The sequence below is a fragment of the Schistocerca nitens genome, chromosome 3, assembly GCF_023898315.1.
Source record: "Schistocerca nitens isolate TAMUIC-IGC-003100 chromosome 3, iqSchNite1.1, whole genome shotgun sequence".
Taxonomy (NCBI): domain Eukaryota; kingdom Metazoa; phylum Arthropoda; class Insecta; order Orthoptera; family Acrididae; genus Schistocerca; species Schistocerca nitens.
Genome location: NC_064616.1, coordinates 907,921,039 through 907,936,729, shown reverse-complemented (window position 1 = coordinate 907,936,729; position 15,691 = coordinate 907,921,039). Strand labels below are relative to the sequence as shown.

The following is a 15,691-nucleotide window of genomic DNA, read 5'->3' as shown; positions in this document are numbered from 1 at the left end:
GATGTCTTAAGAAATAGAATGCAGCATGCTGTCCTTGATGGCAAGTGTTCATCAGAGGCAAGGGGATCGTCAGGAGTGCCCAGGGACGTGTGATAGAGTGGCTCTTGTGCTCCATATAAGTAAATAATATGATGGAGAGTTTGAGCATCAGTGTACAACTGTTTTCTGATGACACTGTGGTACATGGGAAAGTACCATCGTTGGGTGACTGTTGAAGCATACAGGACGACTTAGACTGAATTTCTATTTAGTGTGATGAATGGCGGCTTTCTGTTTTGTTTTTTCTGCACCTGATGAAGAACTTAACCCAGTAATAACTAACAGTATTTTTTCAATATGTCTGACTGCCACTCAATGCCTGTTCTATTTGCTGAGTAGCAATATACCCTTCTCATACATTTAAAAAATTGGTGTGATTCACCAGAATTTTTGGGCATGTTCAAAGTGAATACTATTTATGTTAGAAAATAAATGAAACAGGTGCAGTAATCAGAAAACTAAATGTCAAACACCTAAAAATTTTGGAAACAGTGCCATTGGGTGAAAGTATAGGTTGTTGCCGAATGTAGACCAAGTGCTACATAAAAAAATATATATCACTCATTTGTTGTGATGAAATAAACGGTCACTTATGTGATAGAGTAAGGTATGTTGGCATATTACAGCATATTCTAAACACATTGTAGTCCAAAATTACTAAATGCAAACAGAAATTAACTTTTCTTGAAAACGTGTTGACACTGTGATAAACAGATTTCCTCAAGCAAATGCTGCCACCTACTGGGAATGTGCAGAAATGAAAACAAGTGATGCCACAGAAAGCATATGATGCGAAGATATGCTACAATTGGGCACAGTGAGTTTAGTTTGTTCCCTGAGCTATAAAAAAAATAATAAAAGAAAAGTTGGATGTTGCATATATGCTATATAAGGATTGAGGAAAGAACAGTAGTACTCAAGAGTATTTTGTAGGAAGCATTAGTTACAACTACACAAAGATAAGTGTGCAATAGAAAAAAAACTGCCAGTGGTTAATTGAAAACTATGTAATTATAATTCGTTTAGTACAAAACTACATTTGGTTCAAACAAAGTTATCTCACGACAAAATAGAAATAACAATTCGTCTGGCTCAAAAGTAATTTATGGATCTAAGTATGTAACAATAAAACAAAACTATTTTGGAATCTGAAGAACAAATCAGTATTTCACCACATACCCATGGGCTTTTATCACATCTGTACAGCTGTTTGCCATTGAATCCACAAACTTTGGGCGTTTTGACCATTCATCCAATAAGGCAGCAGCATATTGATTCTTCTCTGAGTAGCTTCTGCCATGAACACATTGCTCCAATGCATCCCAGAGATGTTCAGTTGGATTTAGATCTGGGCTCTGGTTTGGCCACTCCAAAAGTTTAATTTTTTCTGAAAATAACTTTTTTTAAATGTCTGGAGTTGTGTTTTGAATTATTATCCTGTTGAAATATTCAATTACATTGCATATTCCTTTCCTCTGTGTGGAACCATATTCTTTTCTAAAATGTTACTGCACACAAAACAACTACTTGGACTAGAGAATCAACCCCACAGCTAGAAAAACATCCCCACACCATGATGCTGCCACCACCTTGCTTAATGGTCGATAACTGGTACTTTTTTTTTATCACTTTGGTTTTTTGGTTGATATATATACAGCACACCATCAGAAGAAAATACGTTAAATTTACTTTCATCACTTCATAAAACCTTAGGCCAACCTATAGCATTCCAGGATTGATGTTTCTTTACAAACTCTATCCTGGCATTCCTGTTTTTGAATTTATAAGTGGTTTACATGATGGTTGTCTACTGTTTAAATCACCTGATACTAGATAATATTTTACCGTAGAGACATGTAGGTTCAGTCCATGATGCTGCTTCAGATCACCCTAATTTATTGAGGTGATTTTCTTGGATCAGCAGCCAACTGCTTACAAATCATTCTGTCCTCCCTCCTTGTTTTTCAAGGATGACCTGACCTTGGGTTATTGGCTATTGTTCCTTCCTGTTTTTGCCATTGACACCACATACTTATTAGTTATTGTGATATGCCATAGTCTCTAGCAACACTAGACTGTGACTTCCCCTTCTTCAGTGCATGCAAAACAGCTTGTCTCCCACAAACTTAGTATTCTTTATGTTTGGGCACAGTTCTAGTTGTCTCTAACTTTGGAGCTAAAGGAATGCATACTTACATTGTTATTGTATGACCTTGCTTGTTCACTAGGTACGTAACCGCAGTCTCATGAAGCTGTAGATACAGTGACACAATGGTGTGGGTTGTTCTGTTGTGACAGCATGCAAGGAGTACTGACAACATAACACCACAACTACCAAATACCTTTGAACACTACTGTATGTGCATTAGGCCTGTTTGGTGCTCAGCCAGTTAGAAGTCACTCACAAGGTGTTGTGAAAGTTCTCTAACTCCAAAAGTATGGACTGTAATTGGTTCTCAAAGTATATAGTGAAAAAAGTCATCTGTGTCAACCACTTACTTACATATTCAATAAATGTTTAAAATCTGTAGCTTTCCCTGATGCAGTGAGTACTGTTCTCCAAAGTTTTCAAGTACAACCACCTTAATAACTGTGAGTATTTTGAAAAATCTGATTCCTCTCCAACTGACAGTTTGGATTCTAGCATTCTAAAAATACTAATACTGTGGTCACCAAATCTGTTTGCCAAATGCTAACAGCATTTGAAAATAAAGATCTGATTCTGTTGTGCTTTGTGATCACATTACTGTCTGTGTCGATATGCCCTTGTAACATTTTGCTCACGAAACTGGAATTTTATGTCATATACAACTCTTCTTAAGCTGTAATCAAGTCCTATTTAAGCAACTGGAGACAGTTTCTCTTAGTTAAAAATAGATGGTTTTTGCTCACGAAGTTCTGGACCGATGTGCCATAGGGCTCAGCCCTTGGTGCATTTCTTTTCATTGTTGCAGTTAATGATTTGCCTTCCAGTGTAGGAACTAATTCACTGGTATGTTATTCAGATGACACAACACTTCTGCATATACACCATGACACAATGGAATTGCATCAGGAATCTCAGGAAAAATAATCATGCTCATTAACATCAGTAAAAATAAGAACTAGCAATGAATTAGTTACCTAACAACGATGTGGTTTTCTTGCAACAAACTTCTCAGTAATACTTATAAAATGCAGGAAAAAATCTAGGATTAATGAAAGATGTGAAAAGTAAATCAGTAAAACTATGAGGCTTTCTCATTGGTTCCAAATTAAACTGTTATTTTTATGTTAGCCATGTCTGCTAGTGAATATCTTGAATGTTGTATCTCATGTGGATATTGATAGATGCACTCTCTAATTAATGTCTAAATGTGGCACACTTTAACCTATTCCAGTCACACATCTCCTGTGCCATTCTGATATAGGGACATTCATGTTATATCATGAAATTCTGCAAATTAAAAAAAGTAATCAGAGTAATGGGCAAACTGAATCCAAAGGGAAACTGCCATCTCCTCTTTAGCAAGTTTAAGATACTGACTGTTGTGAACCTGTATATCTATACAGCATTAGTTTATGTCAAAATGTAACTTAAGTTAATCTGACACCAGAGAGAACACACACCACACAACACTGGAGCCAAGCTAAATGTCTATATACTGAAGCAGAAACTGACAAAGACTGGAAACTCAATCAAAATGACATATTTAAAATTTTTTAATAATCTTATAATGTCTGCTTGGTCTATGCTCTATAATGTTTTTAAATTTAAGATATAATTGATTGGTTATTGGAACACCCATTCTATTATGTCATATGGGATCGTATTCTGTGGTGACTCATCAAACTGAACAAAAGGTTTTAGCATGCAAAAGCATGTAATAAGAATCATTTGTGGTGTAAATTCAAGAACATCATGTAGAAACCTGTTCAAGGAACTTTGTATTCTAACTACTGCTTCTGAGTATACTTATTCCTTAATGAAATTTGTTGCTAGTAATATATCTCTATTTCCAACCAATAGCTCAATACATAATATCAATACTAGGAATAAGTACAATCTACATAAATACCTAAAATCATGTACCTTGGTCCAAAAAGGGGTCCAATATTCAGGAACACACATTTTCAATAAATTGCCAGCAACCATTAAAACTTGGTTTCAGATAAAGCATGGTTTAAACAGAGTTTGAAAGACTTTTTGATAGCCAACTCCTTCCACTCTATAGATGAATATCTTAACAGAGACTGTAAGGCCAGCTTCAGTAAAAATGTCTGTTAGATTTCAGTTTCGACAGCACTTGGTCACAACAGTCAAGATTAGGTATTTTGTGTATGATAAATTTATTAATAGTGCATAACAATGTTTCATTCTAACAGTGTATTAATTCTGTAAGTATTAGCTAGCATATTAATTCTGTAAATATTAGCTGTTCTAGTTTACTGTATTGTATTCATCTACTTTGACAATCTCCTTACAAATGATAAGGGTAGTGAGTATTGTATTCAAGTGTTTTATATTTTTATGTTATACTTTCTGACATGTTCCACATCCATGAGAATCATCTCATTTTTTTGGGTCTATGGAATGAAAACTGAATCTAATCTCATTCTACAAAGCAACAGAACATTTTGAAACAAACTGTGCTTGTATTAGTTTGTAAGAATGGAGATAAAGAAGTAGAATTAAATTGTAATAATTTTTAAGTAAAAATACTCTTGTCATCAGTAGTGCATTTAATGACTAAAACTGTTCCATTGTAAGTGGGGTATGTGTAATAAGGCATTGTGTATTGTGAACTGTTATTCTGTTTTAGTGGAAGCCCTACATCTTGCTCACTTGATGGCGGCACATGGGTACTTTTTTCCTATTGATGATCATATGTTAACTGTCAAAAATGACAATACTTTCTACAGATTTCAGGTATGCATGATAACATATTACTGATTGTTTTTCTTACAAAAACACTGTCACAAATCTAAAACAGAATTTTCAAATATGCTTTCAGACACCATACTTCTGGCCATCAAATTGCTGGGAACCAGAAAACACAGACTATGGTAAGCCGCAGTCAGTCATGAAATTACTCAGTTGTTAACAATCTTGAAATTTATATATTCATGTATGACAGAGATTGTTGATTTCTTGCTGCTCTTTTGTATTCAGTCTTAGTTACAGCTGTAATGGTGTTCTGTGAGAAAGAAAAAGGATTATCTTTTAATTATGTATTAAAATTTATTGAATTTCACTTAAAATTACTTTTTTAAAATACCAGTAATAATCATTATAACATAATCATAAGAACTCATAGAGGAAAAATATTTAAACTTTCAAAATTCATCATGATGTGATATCTATTAGGGTGCTCCAGTGGCTTCAAAATCTGGTTATTTTCTATTTTTCTCCTGGAAAATTACACACATGACATTAATAAGAGAATAGCTCTGGAGATATTTGTATGTATAGTATTTTGGATTTGTAAAATGAATCAAGATTTTGATATAAATACTACAAAAATCTTGGTTGCAGTAAGACTATCGCGGTGACATGACATGGCAAAGATAGTTAGCTCTTTGCATGGTGATATCATCATGAAATAGAAGCCCCTCTGCCACTGGCATGCAGATCAGTGACACTATAGCATTCTTCAAGTGATTACACTTTTATGTGAAGCAGGGGAAGTACCAACAGTATAAACTGACACATGGACAACTGTGATGGTTCCAGCATTTCTGGTTTTGATTCTGCTGTTAGTAAGCCAGTCATTGGATTATAAGTACCAGGTACCTCCAGCACATGTAGCAACAGTCTTCAAACAAATGGAAAACAAACTGGAATCTGCAACAAGCAAATCCTTGAAGCCCAACAAGCAGTACGATGAACTCTCCTTCTTTCAAATGCAAAATCCTAAGAAAATTACATGTGCTTCATTGAAGACTCTGAGCCAGTTGTACAGATACAGAATGCAGCATCATGCTGAGCAGGCTGGAGGATTCTATTAATTCTATCATTCTTCTTGCAGCCCTGAGATTCATTATACTTATTGCCCATAGAAAAGCGGAAGGGGGGGTGGGGTGGGGGGGGGGGGAGATAGATAGATAGAGAGAGAGAGAGAGAGAGAGAGAGAGAGATTTACTGTCCTGCTGCCCCCGGTAGTAGATCACATTTTGCTAAATTGCAGTGACCTCCCCAGAGATATGAAAACACTCTGCAATTGAGACAGGTCATTAATCGTCTAAGTGCTATATCCATATAAGACAAACATATCCACATTAGATTGCAGTACATCAACACTATCAACACTATGCATAACACACTATTTAAGATTGAGAGGTAGGAAACTATAGAATAACTTGGTATCAGTGTCAGACTTGTCCAGGAACCATAACTGAGGAATGGGAAACTTGCACACTTCTTGATACATGTGACTACTAAGTGCCAAAGTAGCATTTCTCATTCTCAACCATACTGTATTTATACCACCAGCAAAGTAACAATTAAGTAATGAAAATGCTGTTACCGTGGAGATGTGAACCTGATAATACAAGTGGATTATAACACACACACACACACACACACACACACACACACACACACACACACACACACACTGCCGCTGTGAGATTGAATGCCACCTGGTACTGCTGTAAACAAGTGCCATCATAGAAAAGTGCTTAAGTGGAGTAGAGACAAATAGGGAAACATTCTAGCAATGATGCAAGCCAAAAATGTGGAAATACACTTACATAAGTGACTTTTTGAAAGGACAGATTAGTATTTGGGAATGATCATCTCTGAAATGGTAAAGCCAGTTGGCTGCTGGCATGGTATTGTCATGGGTGCCTATCTGTTCCTATGCTGACCCAGTGATATTGTCAATTACGATTGCAGGGGCACAGGATAATTGACACTGGGTCATGTATCAATAAAAATATGTTGCATGATCTTGTGAATCGTGTTTTTTGTTAATCCAGCTCAGTGACTGTTCAGGTGCACTGTCATCCAAGTGAACATCTCCTAACAATATGCACTGCACCCCAGACACAGACCAGTGGAGGCAGTAATATGCTATGCAGGCTATTCATCTGGGTATCTATGGGACCTGTGGTAATCAAAGACACTATGACAGCTGTGGACTTCAAGAACATTATTGCGGGTCACCTTATTCCCTTCATGCTTGATGGCTTCCCTGATTGATTGGGCCATATGGTGGGTGACAATCAGATTGGTATCCACTGCTGTAAGGGGTGGAATGCTTTCAGACATTCCTTCACTGGTCAACAGGACTGAATTCAAAGCAGGACTCATAACTGAAGACAATTCTACTCCAGTCAATAAAATTTCCGGCCTAAGATGTGTCTGGAGATACGTCAAACAGTGATGGGAAACCAGCCTGACTGTTGCCTACCAGGCAGCCCAACAGCTAGGAGTGATGGTCTGGGGTGATGTTGCTTTTCATAGCAGGACCCCTATGGTTGTCATCTGTGGCACCCTCACAACACAATGGTACATCAGTGATATTATACACCTCATTTTGTAACCCTTCATGGCAAGCCAACCTGGGCTTACATTTCAACAAGATAATGTCTGCCTACACACAATGAGAGCTTCTACTGCTTGTCCTCATGCTTGCCAAACCCTGCCTTCACCAGCAAGGTTGCCAGATATCTCCTGAATTGAGAATGTCTGGAGCAGTTATGGACAGGTCACTCCAACCATCTCAGTATTTTGATGATCTAACATGCCAATTGACAGACTTTGGCACAATATCCCTCAGGAATACATCCAACAACTCTGTCAATCAATTCCAAGCTAAATAACTGCTTATGTAAAGGCCAGAGGAGGACCAATGTATTTCTGAGTTGCTGAATTTGTGAAGCTTGTTCTATCAGATAAATCATTCAATTTTTCTGAAATTATAATTATTTGTTTTTCTATGCATGTACATCACACCTACTGAGTCCTGTTGCATTCAGATTATGCCTTTGTAGTGTGTCATTTTTTGTCTTAGAGTGCATATACTAAAAAGATTTGAGAAACTGAGGAGAAGCACTGTTACTTTTGCACATGAACAAGACAATTTTACCATCAAGAGTGCCCCAGGGAAGTGTGATAGCATGCTATTTTTCACTATGAACATAAATGATCTGACAGGCAGTGTGAGCAGTAATCTGTAACTGTTTGCTGATGATGCTGTAGTGAATGGGAAAGTGTTGTTACTGAGTGATTGTAGGAGGACACAGTATAACTTAGACAATTTATTTGGCATGATGAATGGCAGCTTGTTAAAAATATATAAAACATAAGTTAATGTTGTTGGGTAGGGAAAACATCCTGTAATTTTCAAATACAGTATTAGTAACATGTTGATTGACACAGTAACATCAATTAAATACTTAGGTGTAAAACAGCAATGTGAGATGAAATGGAATGAGCACATAAGGTCGATAGTAGGAAAGACAAATGATGCACTTTAGTTTATTGGGAGGATTCTAGGAAAATGTAGCTCCTTTGTAGAAGAGACCCCACATGGAACTCTGCTATGACCCATTCTTGAGTGCTGGTTAAGTGTTTGGGATCCTCATGATGTCAGATTAAAGGACGATATTGAAGTATTACAGAGATACCTCATGAAATCAAATGGGAATCCCTGGAGGGAAGAAAATATTCTTTTTGTGAAACTCTGTTGAGAAAACTTAGAGAACTGGCATTTGTGGCTGACTGAAGAATGATTCTGTTGCTGCCAATGTAAATTTCTTATGGACCACAAAGACAAGATAAGAGATATTAGGGCTTGTGTGGAGGCATATAGACATCGGTTTTCCTTGCTCCGTGTGAGAGTGGAGCAGGAAAGGGAATAATTAGTCATGGTACAACGTACCCACTGCCATGCAGTGTGTGGTGGCTTGTGTAGCATGTATGTAGATATAAACCATTCCCACTTGGGTTTTTGCTACAGCCATTTCTGTACCATGGAGATTGATTATGCTGAGGAGTCGACAAAGTTGATGCCCATACACAGTAGTGAGGACTGGTTCTTGTTCTCTGAAGGTATGCTGGGCTTGTGATGATGGCTAGTGTTTATAGGGCTCGAAGAGGTTAAACCCTTCCTTGGTTTTCTTCCATGAAGCAGTTGTGCTGGGTTCTTTCTTTTGATGGGTGTTTTGTCAGTTCTTTTCCTGTACAGTCCGGGACATATGTGTCTTTTTACACTTGTACCAGATGTTCTGCTGCACCATTGGAAGGGGGCTGGAATGCAGTGGATGGATAGCCATATGTAAAATCACTAAATGGGTCGAAGGCTTCTGTTCAGTCATTCATTGACCAATCTGGTGTGGCAATAGAATATAGCAAAAGGAAAGTCAAAGTTTTAAATTTCGCATTCAACAAGTTATTTGCACAGGAGAATCATACAAACATACCATCATTTGACCATAACACAGACTTCCCTAAGTAGGAAATAGTAATAGGCATCCCTAGTTTCGAGAAACGAAAGAAAGAATTGGAAACAAACAAGCAACCATGTCCAGATGGAATCCCAATTTGCTGTACAGATTGTACTCTGTGACATGAAACAAGCATGTAAAGATTGTAGTAGGGAAGGCAAATAGTTGACTTTGGCTTACTGGGAGAATTTTTAGAACGTGTAGTTCATCTGTAAAGAAAACCACATATAGGACACTAGTACAACCCGTTCTTGTATACAGTTCAAATGTTTGGGATCCGCACGAGGTCAGATTAGAGGAAGATATCAAAGGAATTCGGTGGTGTGGGAATCCTTTTTAAGTACTCAGTATGTATAGAACATGTGCATGCGATTGTATGCATAGAATATTTTTCCACTTGATGTAAGACATAGCAAGTTAGCAGCAAACTGACGGGTATCAAAAGGTTTCCACATAGGTGAAAACTTTAGAAGTAGATATCACTTTGATTTTAATTTTTGTTTTGTTAAATAGTTACTTCCATATCAATTTATTCTCAATGAATGAGGACTTTTAATGTTTACTTATTGTTAAGTTATATTGTTTAAACTGCTATAAATTGCTTTAGTGTGGCAAATAACTTAAACAACATATGTCAAGGATATTCTGTGTATTGAATGTACTGTAGAACCTACTATAAACACACAGGAGAGCAGTTGTTCTGCAAGTTGTAAATAAATACAGTTACAAATCTAGGTAATCATGCACAGGTTATTGAATACACATTCCCTAGCTCCGTAACTGTATGCCAGTGGCTTAAGTGTAGAATGAGTCAATACATATGAATAATGACAATGGTTACACCATTTACAACATTATAATAACAACAACAGTCATGCAGTAACTAATAAATGTCATAAGGAGTGATGCATTTTATCATTTTTCTTTTTTTGGTTCAGAATGCAATAATAATGGTATATACCATTACACACAGTTATCAGTTCAACTGATGCAGTATTATATTCATAATAATTCAACATATGGAACTGATAACAGATTTTTCTTGTAAAACATTTTGACTGAAGAATACCATATCTGTCATTTGTTACATGCACTCCATTTCAGTGTTTGTGCTATTCATGTACATCTACATCTACATGTATACTCTGCAAACCACCGTGAGGTGCATGCAGTGGGTATGTCCCATTGTACCAGTTATTAGGGTTTCTTCCTGTTCCATTCATGTATGCAGCATGGGAAAAATGTGTGTTTGGATGCCTCTGTGCGGGCAGTAATTATTCTGATCTTATCCTCACGACCCCTGTGTGAGCGACATGTAGGGGATTGTAGTATATCCCTAGAGTAATCATTTATAGCCGGTTCTTGAAAAATTGTTAACAGACTTTCTTGGGATAGTTTACATCTGTCTTCAAAAGTCTGTCTTTTCAGTTCCTCCAGTATCTCTGTGACACACTCCCATGGATTAAACAAACCTGTGACCATTCATGCTTCCCTTTTCTGTTTACATCCAATGTCCTCTGTTAGTCCTATCTAGTACGGGACCCACATACTTGAGCAGTATTCTAGAATGGGTCACAAAAGCGATTTGTAAGCAATTTCTTGTGTATACTGATTGCACTTCCCCAGTATTCTACCAACAAACTGAAGTCTACCACCTGCTTTACCCATGACTCAACCTATGTGATCATTCTATTTCATATCCCTACTGAGTGTTCCACTCAGGTATTTGTATGAGTTGACCAAGTCCAATAGTGACTCATTAATATTATAGTCATAGGCTACTATGTTTTTTCATTTTGTGAAGTGCAAAATTTTACATCTCTGAACATTTAGAGTAAGTTGCCAATCTCTGCACCATGTTGAAATCTTATCATGATCTGATTAAATATTTATTCAGCTTCTCTCAGATGGTACTTCATTATAGATAATTGCATCATCTGCAAAAAGCCTGGTTTTACTATTACTATTGTTTGCAAGGTCATTAATATACAACATGAACAGCAAGGGCCCCAACACACTTCCCTGGGGCACACCCAAAGTTTCTTCTACATCTGATGATGACTCTTCATCCGGGATAACATGCTGTGTCCTCTCTACCAAAAAGTTCTCAATCCAATCACAAATTTCACTTGATCCCCCGTATGAACGTACTTTTGACAATAAGCCAAGGTGTTGTACTGAGTAAATTGCTTTTCAGAAATTGAGAAACACTGCATCTACCTGGTTGCCTTGATCCAAAGCTTTCAGTATGTCATGAGAAAAGTGCAAGTTGGGTTTCAGGTGATCAATGTTTTTGAAAACCATGCTGGTTGGCATTGAGAAAGTAATTCTGTTCAAGATACCCCATTATGTTTGTGATCAGAATATGTTCTAAGATTCTACTACAAATCGATATCAAGGATATTGGATGGTACTTTTGTGAATCACTTCTACTACCCATCTTCCAGATGGGTGTGACCTGTGCCTTTTTCTGTGAACTGGGCGTGGTTTTTTGTTCAATGGATCTATGATATAGTGAGAAGAGGGGCTAACTGATCTGCAAATTCAGTATAGAACCTGACAGGGATTCCATCGGGGCATGGAGGTTTGCTGAGTTTTAATGATTTCAGTTGTTTCTCAACACCACTGATACTGATGCTTATTTCATTGTCTTTTCAGTGGTACGATGATTAAATTGGGGCAGTTCTCTTGGGTTTTCCTTTGTAAAGGAACATTTGAAAATTGAATTAAACTTTTCACCTTTTGCTTTGCTACCCTCAATTTCAGTTCCTGTCTCATTCACTAGGGACAGCACATAAACTTTGGTGCCACTAACAGCCCTTACACATGATCAGAATTTCTTTGGATTCTGTGAAATGCCATTTGACAGTATTCTGCTGTGGTAGTCATTGAAGCCATCACACATTGCTCTCTTGACAGCCAAACGTGTTTCATTCAGCATTTATCTATAGTGCTACACTGTGTTTTGATACCTTCATATGCAGTAATCTCTGTTTCTTTAGAAGTTTGTTTACAGTGACTGTAAACCATGTAGGTTCCCTCCCATTATGAACTGTTCTACTGGGTACATATCTATCCAGTGTATGGTAAACTATTCTTTAAACTTGAGGCAGAGTTCCTCTACATGCTTCTGCCCTGTGCTGAAAGTTTTAATTTCCTGATTGAGTTATGACATTACTGATTTTATATCTAGTTTACTGAACATATACATCTTTCTGCTTGTTCACACTCCATACTCCACAGACTCACAAATATTGTCCTGATGCAAGACAGATCTCAAAAAACAATCCATATAGAATACCTAATGTGAGAGACAGTTGCAGGTGCTATGCCTGACAACAGCATAAAAGTCCAATCAGGTGCTATGTCTGACGACAGCATAAAAGCCAGAGGACTAAGTGCTAGATGAACAGAAGCAATATGAAGTGACCAATGAATTTCAACAGGAAGATATCCTACACCACTGAGTACTGACCATTCTTGACACAAGTGAAATGATCCATATCGAACCAAGCATTTGTTTCTGTACATATGTTGGTAGATCTGTTTTCCTAGCTTTGACCAGTACCACCTCCTATAAGAGTATGCTACACTTTATATATATCAGGTACCCTCATCGAAGATTGTTTTGAATACATCAGCATTTTCATTTCTTACATAATGCACATCCAGCTGGCTGGTAGACATCAATCATTTACTTTTCCTAATTTTAAATATGGGTGTACTTTTTCAGTATAAGCCATTTGTGAGTTGTGTGATGACCAAAAATCAGTAGTATGTAAATACACTCCTGGAAATTGAAATAAGAACACTGTGAATTCATTGTCCCAGGAAGGGGAAACTTTATTGACACATTCCTGGGGTCAGATACATCACATGATCACACTGACAGAACCACAGGCACATAGACACAGGCAACAGAGCATGCACAATGTCGGCACTAGTACAGTGTATATCCACCTTTCGCAGCAATGCAGGCTGCTATTCTCCCATGGAGACGATTGTAGAGATGCTGGATGTAGTCCTGTGGAATGGCTTGCCATGCCATTTCCACCTGGCGCCTCAGTTGGACCAGCGTTCGTGCTGGACGTGCAGACCGCGTGAGACGACGTTTCATCCAGTCCCAAACATGCTCAATGGGGGACAGATCCGGAGATCTTGCTGGCCAGGGTAGTTGACTTACACCTTCTAGAGCACGTTGGGTGGCACGGGATACATGCGGACGTGCATTGTCCTGTTGGAACAGCACGTTCCCTTGCCGGTCTAGGAATGGTAGAACGATGGGTTCGATGACGGTTTGGATGTACCGTGCACTATTCAGTGTCCCCTCGACGATCACCAGTGGTGTACGGCCAGTGTAGGAGATCGCTCCCCACACCATGATGCCGGGTGTTGGCCCTGTGTGCCTCGGTCGTATGCAGTCCTGATTGTGGCGCTCACCTGCACGGCGCCAGCCACGCATACGACCATCATTGGCACCAAGGCAGAAGCGACTCTCATCGCTGAAGACGACACGTCTCCATTCGTCCCTCCATTCACGCCTGTCGCGACACCACTGGAGGCGGGCTGCACGATGTTGGGGCGTGAGCGGAAGACGGCCTAACGGTGTGCGGGACCGTATCCCAGCTTCATGGAGACGGTTGCGAATGGTCCTCGCCGATACCCCAGGAGCAACAGTGTCCCTAATTTGCTGGGAAGTGGCGGTGCGGTCCCCTACGGCACTGCGTAGGATCCTACGGTCTTGGCGTGCATCCGTGCGTCGCTGCGGTCTGGTCCCAGGTCGACGGGCACGTGCACCTTCCGCCGACCACTGGCGACAACATCGATGTACTGTGGAGACCTCATGCCCCACGTGTTGAGCAATTCGGCGGTACGTCCACCCGGCCTCCCGCATGCCCACTATACGCCCTCGCTCAAAGTCCGTCAACTGCACATACGGTTCACGTCCACGCTGTCGCGGCATGCTACCAGTGTTAAAGACTGCGATGGAGCTCCGTATGCCACGGCAAACTGGCTGACACTGACGGCGGCGGTGCACAAATGCTGCGCAGCTAGCGCCATTCGACGGCAAACACCGCGGTTCCTGGTGTGTCCGCTGTGCCGTGCGTGTGATCATTGCTTGTACAGCCCTCTCGCAGTGTCCGGAGCAAGTATGGTGGGTCTGACACACCGGTGTCAATGTGTTCTTTTTTCCATTTCCAGGAGTGTACATTTTTAAATGTCATAGTTAAATCTTAGGTTTCCTGCCTGTTATGTTCAACTTCAGCTCCATCATAATCCTTGAAGACCAGTATGAATGGTTTGACTTTGCTTCGGAGCAGAACTTTCTTGGATTTTCTGATATATCTTTTGTCAGGAGCTTAGTGTGGAAATTGCTGTTGACCACACACACATAGCTTTCCTCATGGATGTACATCTGTAACTATCCTATTTCTATCTTTCGAGGTACATTTTAACTAGTTACCCAAAGGGCCTGTGATTCCCTAATAACAGGACTTACCTAACAATATAATATTAATCTTGCATAGTCAAATGTTTTGAAGATATCGCAGAAGACACCAACAGGCAACCACATTATTGTTTAAGAACTCCAAGAAAACATTTGTGAATGAGAAAATAGCTGCATTTCTAGAAACCACAGTCTGAGCAAGTGTCGAGTGACTCAGATCACATAGTAAAACTCAGTAACATTACAAGTGCTTTCTGTAGAAAAAAAGTACCACATCCATTTATTAAGAGAAACCATCAAGATATCAAGTATGGCAATAATTTCAAGAAGAAAGGTGAAAGCCTTGAAACAAATGGTACCTGTTTTTCCTCCTTACAGTGAAATTCTGTTACATGAAGCAAGCCAGAAATGTTGCCAGTAATGGATAGGGAAATGTATGAAGGAAGATATGCTGTGTTTACCTATAACTTCTGGTTATTGCTTGCTTCCATTCTGCTAACAGTAATGGCAGCTGAATCTTTTAAAATGCCAGAGAGTGGTGTTGAGGAAGATATGAAAAAGAAACAAACAATTGTTGGTTAAAGGAACCACTAAAACTCCAATATGCAGTACACTGAAAAAATTCTGACTGGACTGCAAAATACCACAAAAGGCAAAATAAATTACATTGAACAGACATTTTGTGTCAGTCTGTGCTGAATGCTTATAAACAGGAAAAAATCCAAGCTGCAGAAGTGACATTCACTTGAATGATGAGCCAATACATGTGTA

At 38.8% G+C, this 15,691-nt stretch overlaps 1 protein-coding gene across 3 annotated transcripts in view; it reads left to right on the top strand.

The window, feature by feature from the left end:
- The window catches only part of LOC126248966 (regulator of G-protein signaling 7), a 220,949-nt gene that overhangs the window by 116,726 nt on the left and 88,532 nt on the right, over nucleotides 1-15,691 (top strand). For all 3 annotated transcript variants that reach the window (XM_049950518.1, XM_049950516.1, XM_049950517.1), the window contains 2 exons: nucleotides 4,842-4,948; nucleotides 5,034-5,085. In XM_049950518.1, the coding sequence (XP_049806475.1) occupies nucleotides 4,842-4,948; nucleotides 5,034-5,085 (159 nt within the window). The remainder of the gene's footprint in view (nucleotides 1-4,841; nucleotides 4,949-5,033; nucleotides 5,086-15,691) is intronic.